Source organism: Xiphophorus couchianus, chromosome 22, assembly GCF_001444195.1.
Source record: "Xiphophorus couchianus chromosome 22, X_couchianus-1.0, whole genome shotgun sequence".
Classification (NCBI taxonomy): domain Eukaryota; kingdom Metazoa; phylum Chordata; class Actinopteri; order Cyprinodontiformes; family Poeciliidae; genus Xiphophorus; species Xiphophorus couchianus.
The window spans coordinates 7504373-7515126 of NC_040249.1; the positions used below are offsets into that span (position 1 = coordinate 7504373).

A 10754-nucleotide genomic window follows, 5' to 3' on the forward strand; every position below is an offset into this window, starting at 1 on the left:
TTATTGGCACATTTTAAATAAACAAAATAACTGAAAGGCAAACATAAATACAACACCCTCTATGAACAAAATAATGCTAAACACAAATGTCCCAGATTCACTCTTAGACCTGAAGCTGGAGCCACCAAAAACATCCCTAGTGGTTTACTTTACAGCATTCACAGAGTTCTAAAAGCCTGTTACAGTTTAAATCACAATAACAACCTTGATCACAATTTTTAACTGTGCCGCTCTGAGGCACAGTTTTGTGCATATAAACGTCACAAGCACATAGGGTTTTACAAACTACGGCTAACACAAAGATATAGCGGTGCACCCCTGCACACAAAACAAACATTTAAACGCACAGAATGTGATAAAAAGGACCAGGTAGGTCAAACTGAATGTCTGTGCGGTCTCGTGATAAGGACATGCAGCATGTTGCAAAATGTTGTACATACAGCAAGATCCCCCAGACATTTCTATGTGTTCTAGAATCATCTGTCTGGTCCAGAAACAAGAGACACATCAAGTGTAAGTTATTGTAAAACATTACAAACAAGTTCCATGCACTTAAATATCAAAATCTCACAGCAAAGAAAGGCCTATGAATTGGTTCTGCAGGCATTATGTGATGACAGGGATTGGCTATCATGGATGCTTTGGTAGCATTCAGAATGGAGAGCTTGTTTACTGAGACCAAAATACAGAATCAAATTTTATTTTAATAGGTATAAAAAATGTTCCAACCAACATAGAATAAATTATCATATATTTAAAATGGGTGATTATATGTGAATTTTGACATGAAATGTTAGTGTATTTGTAGTGGTTGTCAGGATCTTTTTCCTGGACTCATGGGTGGCATGATGTCATATTTTCAAAGCTGCAGAGAAGAAAAAGTAATAGTCTTCACATAAAAAAGAGAAATTTTGGATTTTTACCAACATTGTTCTGTTAACCTCGTAAAATGAGGTAATAAGAAAAATATTCATAGCAGGCTTTGGAGTCAATACTTTGAAAAATATCAGTTGTAAATGGGTTCAACCTGAGAACCTGGTATTTTGAAATCTGACAACAGAAATGAAGAAGAAACCCCAGCATGATCAGAGAAAAAAAAATTCCTCCAACGGCTTTTTTTGGGGCATAGTTCGGAAACAGTCAGCAGCAGGTATCATGATCTTCATGATAGGTGCTTAAATTCAGGCTACTGAGGCAACTTTGTCACAGGTGCTGGTGTATTGGACTTCAGGTTTGTCGTTCTCAGAGGGCCTCCTGTTCCAGCAGGGAAGGCTGAGTAGAAAGAGAATGAACGCTCCCAAAAGAACGCAGCTACCACTGAAGTAGAACGCCAAGTCGTACGACTGTGTCCAGTCAAAAAACCACCCTGAAAAGTGAAATGAAAAACACCATGGTTAGAATGGTCAACAAAGCTTCAGACAAACAACGTCTTAAAACTAACAACACATAAAACATGCTTGTGTATGGTGTTTAAAACATGGATATAAACAAGCATCTTACCTACAACAGGAGGTCCAAGCATGATCCCAAATCCCCCAAAGAACATAAGGATGCCGTGGGCTTGTGTCAGTCTGTCTAAGCCAACAATCTTAGTGGTGATGTAAGAAGTAAGCGACCAGTTTCCAGAGAAAAAACCAAGGATAGCTGTCAGGATTTGCAGCCCAACGTAACTTTTGGTGATGGGGATAAGAAGTAGTACCAAACCTGCTGCCAACATTGTGAAGGCATAGAGATAGATACCGTTGATCCATTTAATGTCCACCAGGATGCCCAGTGTTAGTTTGCCTACGCAAGTGGCAATAGCACCTATGGATACAAGAGGAATGACACTAACTTCTTCAATAAGTCCTTCACTCTGGGCCACGTCCTCTACAAAGAGGACTGGTGGAAACGCACCCAAGCTGAATAGGAAGATGGCTATGCAGAAGGCCACCATTTCTTGGTCCTGTAAGATCTCGTACAATGACTGCATGTACTTGGAGTAAGCCTTTTGCTTTTTCTTGATTGCTTTTACAATGGCCAGCCCAGCCAGGTGACCCTCTTTCTTTTCTGTTTGAATGGACAAGTCCTTAACATCAATGGTGATGAGCAACTCCTTCACCGTGAGAGGTTTCTCTGGAGTGGTTGTTGCAGAACCCACTGCGATCTTGAGGTCGTCGAATGGGGGCTTGACGAAGAGCTGCTCTTCTGTGTTCCGTTCGAGGGCGGCCTTTTGCTTGAGGTAGTAACCTGGCATGTTCAAGGGCCTCATGAAACCAGAGCACGCCATGAGATTCAGTGCTATGGCTCCGATGATGAGCAAGCAGCCATCTAGGCCATAGAGGACAATCAGCTCGTTTTGAGCAGTGGCATAGATGAATGCGCCTACGCTTGTGCCTGCACGAGGAAAGGACAAAGATTTAATGTTAGTGTAAAATAAGACCGAAAATTCTAATGTTGTAATGTGTAAGAAAATAAGGTGCTCAGTCTTCTACATAGTTCTATCTTACAACCTTAAGGAGTCAAACAAGGAAATTTTCATTCTCAGCCAAGCTAGATGGCATTAACAGGTCAGTCCAGCTGTTTTATTAATAGGCCTATCAGGCTTAACTACTACATATGTTTACCTGAGCTTTGTAAGGCTCCTGGCAGCTCATACATTAAAGAAGTGAGCATGGAGAACAGGAAGGCACCCAGAGATCTCCGGGGAGAGGTAGGCAGAAGTACCTGTGGTGACAATGCCAAGGGCAAGGCCGCGTCTCTTGTCAAAATACTGACAGGTGATTGTCAAGGTGGCGGCGTAGACAAGTCCACAACCCAGGCCTAGGAAATGAGAAAATATAAAATGCATTAGCCTGAATGAAAAGGATAGCCTTTTCTGCACATACAATTGTGTTTTGACTGTCCCATGTTGTAGAAACACATGTTTACTTTCAAAGGGCGGTGTGCGTCATAAGATTTAAGCAACACACTTAGAAAAACATGCAACATGATGACAAGTAAACAAGCTACATGTGCTTGCGCAGGAACTGTGAGTTATCTGAGGGCATCTCTAAAAATAAATTGCTCTTTAACTATGTATAACCTTCCTGGTCAGTGCACCTTGCATGAAACATAGCATGTGCGGTGAAAGGGTTCACCAGAATTAAGCACGCATGGTCACTTAATATCCAGCAACAGGTGGTAGCTGAGTCCATGCATAACCACCAGTCAGGGAACAAAGGCAGTAAAAGCCCAAATGTGAATTTTGACTGAGTCATTAGTTCTTATTTTTCTGTCAACAGTGGTCAGTAATGATCAAACAAATTGAGCCATGGTTAGCTATATATCCTGTCATCCTATCAGGTCCATTGATATTTATTAACTAGTACCGGTAATTAAGGCTAAAGTCAGTCTCTGATGTTACATAAGAGTTTGACTCAACATGCACTCTTGCTTTTTCTCCAGTGATTATACAATGTGTTATGAGATTGTTCCTGGGCACAAATTTACCTTGTGTCCTTCCGACCTATAACAGAGCAACATAAACCACATATTCTATTATTACGAGATAAGATCCAAATGGATAGTGCCCTCTAGACCCAGTAGCTCTCAAACCATGAGATTTGGTCTGTGTTTGATTGTACTCAATAAGTAAGTTTTGCTTCAAAAGGATACTACTCTAATGGAAAATGAGGAATATTTTAAAAAATCATCAGAAGAAATTTTAGCAAATGACAAAGAAACAAAAATTACCATGCCTGCATTGTAAATTGACTGTAAAAGTAACTCCAAACCAATGCTAATCTGGGTTTGTCCACTTTAGTTTGCAAGTAGACAAACCAATAGCATTTTTTCAATTTTCTTTCCCTTCATTGACCAATTTACTTTTAGTAGTACTTCAAAAAGTGTAGAGCAAATGGATATGAATGTTTTATTTCATGATTTAATATTTATGTCCAAACACCTCAAACTGGAAAAGAGCAAACTCTGTAGAAATTCAAGGGAAGACTGACTAAGAAACAAAACAAAACAAATTACAGGTAAAATAAGTGAATCCTTACCAACAACAATTCCATAAGAAAATATGAGGAACTGGACGTTTGGAGCAAAGGCACTGAGCATCAGGCCGCCTGCCACCATAACACCACTGAAGATGGTAACAGGACGTGCTCCGAAGTTGTCTACGCAGGTGCTGCAGATGGGACCTGAGGGGAAGAGAGGGGAAGGAAGGCAAAGGGAGAGACAAGTGGAGTCAGAGGAAAATGGCAGAGTGATCGGAGCTAAAAATATCAACCTAAGAGTAGAGAAGATAAAAACTGCTGTGTCATGTCCTTCATAACAGAGCTTTCTGAGAAGAGCAATGCACTGCTGCCTCTAGCCACACACCTCAGATGTGTCATTAAACTACAATTTTGTAGTTTTGACTATATCCTTTAGGGTGAAAATGAAAGGAATTCTTAACTTTCGGGCAACACCTCCACAGTAAGTGCATCTGCATGAAACCTAACAAACATTCTTTTTTCACAAATGGAAATACATCCATGTCGTCAAGCCGGTGAACTCATGTATCATGCAAGCCGATCCTATTCTCATTCCTCAGAGATCCCTTCTTTCCCTGCTGTCGTCTAGCAGAAACTGCAGCACTTTAGCAGCAGACAATCGGGACACATGTCTGAGTCTTGCCCAGGGCCTGAAGCCAGATCTGTCCAGTTAAGGTTTCCCCCCACACTCTCTTTTGAGACGGACAGCCAGAAGCCACGCTGAGAGGCGAGCCTTACCCAAGAAGGGAATACCAGGCAAATTCACAAGTCTACCACTGCTCTTGTTTGTCAGCGTTTCTGGAGAGTAAATAAACTTCTACAGTGTTGGTGAACTTTTCAGCAAGACTTTGTTCTGCCACATTTTAGGACACTTTCTTTTTGTTTTTATCTTATTTATTTATTTTTTAGATTGTCAAGAACAGGAACAAATCCACATGTATCTCCCTTATCTGTGTCTTCCACTGCGTCTCCTCTCCTCTTTCAGTGTCTCAGCAGTTGGCTCCAGGGCTAAATGATCCTCCTACGCTCACAGCAAGGATGACATGCACTCGCTTTGCTCTCTGGGAAAATCAATAATTGCAACTCTGCTCAGGGAGCCACAAAGTGCTCATAGTCATGATGCAACGTTGTCCCTCTGGTGATTAATCGTCGATATGAAAACTGTGCTGTATTTCTGCTCCATAATGTAGTGGCTCCTTACTCATCACTCAGACTTTGAACAAACATTGTGTTGCCTCTTTTATCAGTGGCACTGTGTGAGTGATTATGACTGGGAAGGAAAAGGTTGAACGACAGGTGTAAGGGTGAAAGGGCTCTTCAAGAGTTCCACTTTTTTAAACACTTAACACATTTAGTAACATTATCCAAACACAACATTCCTGCAAAGTATTGATAATATTGATAGCAAGCAGCTGGTTAAAGTCTAAAAGTCATAAGTTGAATTAGCTGAATTTGTATTTATCCAGGGATAATTTAATCAATCAATTAATTAAGAAATAACAAATAATTGGTTTACTGCAAGACTGCAATGTTTGCTGCTACTCACTGGCTATTAATCCCACTCCTGCCACCAGAGAGCCCACCCAGGCCGTCATGCCCTTGCCCTCCTGGTAGGTGTGCAGCCACTCGGGGTACAGGACCCCCACGGACTGAGGTGATCCATAGGCCAGGAGCTGGGCCATGAAGGAGGCAGCAACGATCGCCCATCCCCAGCCTCCATCTAGGACTTTGGTGGACGAAGACATGGTGCTGATGTTACTGGGGGCCGATGGGATCTGTTACAGCTTTTACTGAGGAGAAGTTCCTGAAAAAAAGAAGAAAAAATATACATATGTATGTTGTTAATTTTGTCTATATGAGTGTAAAATCCATCCATCCATCCATCCATCCATCCATCCATTTTCTGTGCACCCTTGTCCCTAATGGGGTCGGGAGGGTTGCTGGTGCCTATCTCCAGCTACGTTCCAGGCGGGAGGCGGGGTTCACCCTGGACAGGTCGCCAGTCTGTCGCAGCACATTTTTAAAGCATGACCTATAACATCTCCCTGACTGTGCACTTACTCCTAGCCTCGATGTAAGGAGGGCTGCTGCAACACCTGGCCTGGACAGTTGGTCACCTGTGTGAGGTCCTCGGCTCGATGTGACTGCAGCCTCCCTACAGCCAGCTGCTCTATTTGTTGCTTTCTGTCTAACCACACCTTACAGGAGGAGGAGAATGCGGCTGATCTCCTTTCTCTGCCTCTGTGATCTGACTTTTCCATGATTCACCTCTGATAGGGGGTCTTTGATCAGTTAGAGTACTTTCTCTAAATTATTTGGAGCCCATCGCATCGTTGCACTCCACTGCAGCATAATGAATCCCTCCCCATATTACCTGTAAATTACGTTTAAACTATAAAAGCAAAAGTTGATACAATATGTTCTTTTGGTTATAGATTCATCCGCTCGCAATGCAATGAAAATAAAAATAGTTGGTTTGGGTTTGTTTAAAGAATGTACATTTTTCTTCCCACTGAAACCTAATGAAAATCAAGATGCCATAATAACTCGATATTCGCCGAAAGCACTAACATTCTTTTTCTTTTTTTGTTGATGTCTTTTTTTTTTTTTTTTTTGCTAAATAACAATAAGGAGGGAAACAAAGCGGGTATAACGTAATTGTAAACAAACGTCGCACTCACCTCAGCATCTACAGCAGCAGACGGCGCCTGCGGACCTGCGCGCTCCACGGGAACTTTTCATGTACAAAATAGATAAATGAATTAATAAATCTCTCTTTACAAAAAAAAAAAATCGGAATGCTTTGCCTTCTGACGAGCTCTATGAGATATGCGTGTGTAGTGGGGAAACGCTCGATATCAACAGTGCTCATTGTGCGCTGGCTCTTCTCTCTCTCTCTCTCCTTTTTACTGCTTTGTAGCTGGTGACAAACCGGTTCAAAGCTGTTCTTGCTGGTCCAGCAGCAGCTCGAGAGCAGCCACGAGAGATGAGGAAACGGCGCTTCCTCCCTGCGCGTCTGAAAGCGCCTCGCGCAGCACACCGGCTCCGTGTCGCTCCGCAAAGATGCGTCGACTGCTTTCGTTTGTGGCTCTATTTTCTACTTTTTTTTTTCTTTTTCTGTGTGTGTGTTTTTTTTAAGCTTAAATCAATTACACGTATTTTTAATTTAAAAAAAAAAAAAAAAATTTAAAGCCCAAAGACAAGCGCGTTCACGCACAAAGAACACAGGCAAAACCACACTTATTGTTTTTTGTTTACCTGCAAAGTTCATTCAGCCACAGGAGACAGTCTTGCTTTCTTTTTTCTTTTAAGAATTCACCTTTTCAAATTAATAAGAAAAGTTGGCGATGACAATATGCGTGGTGCTTAAAGTTGAGGAGTGCTTGTGAGTGGGCTCCTTCCCTCCGGTCACATTGTTAACGCTGCCATGAGTCCAGTCTGAACCGGTTGATGGATGGTGAGAACACCGCCACGCAGCACCAGCGGGGAGCCCTCCCTGAAGTCCCCGCGCTGAGCCGCCTTCAGCGGGAAAACCTGCATAAAACCGCCCGAATCTGCTTATCTTTCCTCATTAATATAATAGAAAGTAAAAGGCTGAGAATACTGTGGAAGGATAAGTGCGACTTAAGATTAGGCTGCAACACGTGAGTCCTCCATAAATAGCCCGATCAAGTGAAAAGCGACCCCAGGAAGAGTGTCAGATGATGAACTGATTATAAGAACTGATTATAATGTTAGTCACTTAGAAAGATAAACAAATGCCTTGCTGTGGCTTACAAAACTCCATAACAAAATTTTATGCATTTTTCTTTTGTTTTTACCCAAGTATTTTGTGAGATCATCTTACCAAAAATAATAATAAAAACAGCATTGAAAATTAGGGCTTGTATTTGCATTTAACCCCAGGAGGTTATATGTTATAACCCCAATTTACTCCAATTACAGCTGCAACACATTTCAGATTTCACTCTACTAGCTAAATTGCCTCATTATTGGCAAAATACCCTCAGACGAATTAAATGGAAATCGCCTAGAAATATGAATGTTCAAGCGTGCCACAGAGTCTCAACCGGATTTAGATTTGGACTTTGACTGAGCCACTCCAAGACAGTAGCTATATTTGCCAATCCAAGCCATTCAACTGAATCTCTTGCTTTGTTTTTTAGTGTTGTTGTCCCCCAGGGAAATTAAAGTCCAAGAAATTAAATCCCAAGTCTTCTACAGTCCTTATCGGGTTTTCTTCATTGATTTCACCTTCCCATCAGCTCTGACCAACTTCCCTGTCACTGCTGGGAAAAAGAAACAAAAAACATTCCCACAGCACTACGCTGGGACGATCTGTTCAGGGCCAATATCAATAAAACACATTCAATGGGGTGGAAATACATTTTGCAGGGCTTTGCGTCTTCTTGTTTCCTTTTCGCTGTTAAGGTGTGAGGTGAGGGGGGAACTGCTCTTTGTCACTCTACGTCATAAAATTATATCACCCAAAGCGATTGTCCCTGTTCTCAAAAAAAAACAACCTATATCGTCAGACACAGTGCGCAGCATTGTCAGCAGAACACGCTGAGGAGAAGGGTTGTAAATAAAAGCGGTGAGAATAAACAACCAGTCGAAACGAGGACATGGGAGATAAAAAGGCATAAATAGGAGGACATTTTGGAGGGTTGAATGGAGAGAAAAGTGCAAGTGGGTTTCAAGATAAAGACTTTCTTGGATCTTTGATGCGTTTCCCCATAACTGAGGTCAACTGCCAAGAAGGGTGTTAGTGAAAAGGTTTAGCCTCCATAATCCCCATTTAATTGTACTTTATACTGGCATTTCACTGACCAGTGCCTCCAGACCAGTTTCAACTAGATATAGGCCTAGTGCTCGTCGGGGATGTGGTGGAACAAATTCAGGGGAGTTTGTAGAGTGGATTATTAACCGATTCTGGAATTAATGTCGGCTGTGAACTTCAATGGGTCATTAATCCTGACAGTTTATTGACCCGTGAGTTTTAGGTTTAAGGCCAAGTAATGTTAACGGCGGAAAGCTACATTTTGGTTACTTAATCCATTTTCTAAAGTGTCCTAGTAATATCACATTTTTTAAATTTAGTAGCGTTAAAAGCTACTGAAGTTCAGTTAGATTACCTGGGAAAAAAAAAGAGTCAAACTGTCGAGGGAGTTATACTCTATAGATTGCTGCAGTTATTATTTTTGTCATTGATCAACTCCAGTTTGCAAACTTCAGTGTTTTTCCACATTAGGCATTTTATAGATTTTAAAGTTTTTTATATGGTGTATTTAATTTGCATTTATGTCTATTTATTTGGCACTAATTATGGACAAGTCCTTTCAGTCTTTTGTTAAGAAATAAATCTTAATTTCACAAGCCAGTGAAAAGATTTGCAATTGTGAAGCATCATCTGGCAAAAGATGCCAACATATTACGTTGAATTTGTTTTGACTCTGTGTACTGCAAAAACAAATTTTAAATGGGAAGAGATCTCCAGTCAAGGATTATGGACAAAATTAAATAAGACTTTAAATTGAAATAATTCAGAAATCTGAATGATGACGTATGACTACAGAAATAGCTGGATATTTAAATATACAGGAAAAAAAGAAAGCAAAGATAAAGGGAAGAAAGGTGTAATCAAAAGAATCAACTGAAGAGCCAAGAAATGTTTCCACAAACATGTTTTAAAAAGTTCAGTTGTTAACGTGTACTAAAGTCTCTCAGATGTCCTCTTACTGTAAAATGCACACTAGTAAACATGAACATGGATCATTTTGTTCTAATCCAGGGAGGATCTACATTCCCATCATTTATTACGTGAGATGACGTGATATTTTGAGTAGCCTACTTCTTTTTGCCTAGGACTTTTGTGAGACCTGAGAAGCAGCAGCCTGCTGTTCTTTCTTGCGAGAGGTCGGACAGTTGAACGCCCCCCTGCGATCTGGATAAATCTCTCCAGTCCGGCAGCCTGGTTCCAGAGAGCCATAGGGGTGAAAAGGTGACTTCAGAACCCAACATGGCCACCTGAGCCTCCAGCCTAGATTCCTGCTTGGATTAGTTCAGGTTACTGAGATAATGCGGCAACATAATAAGAAAACTCGGGACACGGAATACACTTTAACTTGCTTCACAACTCTCAGCAAGTCTTTATAGAGGAAAACATAATTATATCACGCCTGGAGTGCAGAGTATGTTTTTGCTTCTGGTGAGCTTCAACCAGGGGTGTGTGTGCGTGTGTGTAAATGTGCTACATTTACCTGGACTAAACTAATGGAAGCCTAATGTGTCTCATTCTTGTACTTTTCCCCCCCTCGCATATGTTATTACACCCACATTACAAAGGTTTACAGAGTTTAATGATCCTGGGATGATTGATTTATAGAAACCACTCCTCCAGCATCCAGCCAGTTAGAACCAGTTTAAACCTTGCCGACTACATGAAAATTAGATGCTAGCACAAGGGAAATGTCTTGACCGAGTGCGGCCGGGAATATCACATGATTTGGTTATATAACAATAGATAAATACCAAAGAGTAACTGATTCCATATGTGTTTTTGTCTAGCAGTGCGGAAAGGAATGCCACCCTGCTGGTCTTTGCAGGCACCAGTTTGGTCCCCAATGTAATAAGAGATTTGAATAAATCTGTTAAATTTAGGTCGCTTGACATGTGATCATGAGCGCTTTAATGTGCCACGTGATTTCTGAAATCAAGGTTCAGCTTACTGTTACCATTTTAATTTCAAAAATT

General features: G+C 41.1%; 1 protein-coding gene and 1 long non-coding RNA gene across 3 annotated transcripts; one reads left to right on the top strand and one right to left on the bottom strand.

The window, feature by feature from the left end:
• Positions 1 to 626: 626 nt before the first annotated feature.
• Positions 627 to 7777, bottom strand: LOC114137741 (monocarboxylate transporter 9). 2 transcript variants are annotated; one of them, XM_028006541.1, is made up of 6 exons: positions 7260 to 7777; positions 5548 to 5805; positions 4023 to 4166; positions 2707 to 2802; positions 1501 to 2376; positions 627 to 1366 (listed from the first exon to the last, which is right to left on the bottom strand). In XM_028006541.1, exons 2-6 carry the CDS (start codon positions 5744 to 5746, stop codon positions 1182 to 1184), a joined length of 1500 nt encoding a protein of 499 aa, XP_027862342.1. In that variant the 5' UTR covers positions 5747 to 5805; positions 7260 to 7777; the 3' UTR covers positions 627 to 1181. The 2 variants fall into 2 exon arrangements, with proteins under 2 accessions (XP_027862342.1, XP_027862341.1); XM_028006540.1 differs by lacking the exon at positions 7260 to 7777 and adding an exon at positions 6683 to 7074.
• LOC114137742 (uncharacterized) lies at positions 5692 to 6480 on the top strand. Its single transcript, XR_003594082.1, has 2 exons — positions 5692 to 5834; positions 6069 to 6480. It is a non-coding gene; the product is annotated as an uncharacterized LOC114137742 (long non-coding RNA).
• Positions 7778 to 10754: the final 2977 nt, after the last annotated feature.

What these genes read in the sequence shown, in the direction of transcription:
- LOC114137741 (XM_028006541.1), bottom strand. Translation starts at nt 5,746, where the DNA reads ATGTCTTCGTCCACCAAAGTCCTAGATGGAGGCTGGGGATGGGCGATC. An exon ending in AGGAGTGGGATTAATAGCCA is followed by an intron (nt 4,167 to 5,547) that starts GTGAGTAGCAGC and finishes TCTTCCCCTCAG; the next exon opens with GTCCCATCTGCAGCACCTGC. An exon ending in CCTTGGCATTGTCACCACAG is followed by an intron (nt 2,377 to 2,706) that starts GTACTTCTGCCT and finishes TTCCTCGTGCAG; the next exon opens with GCACAAGCGTAGGCGCATTC.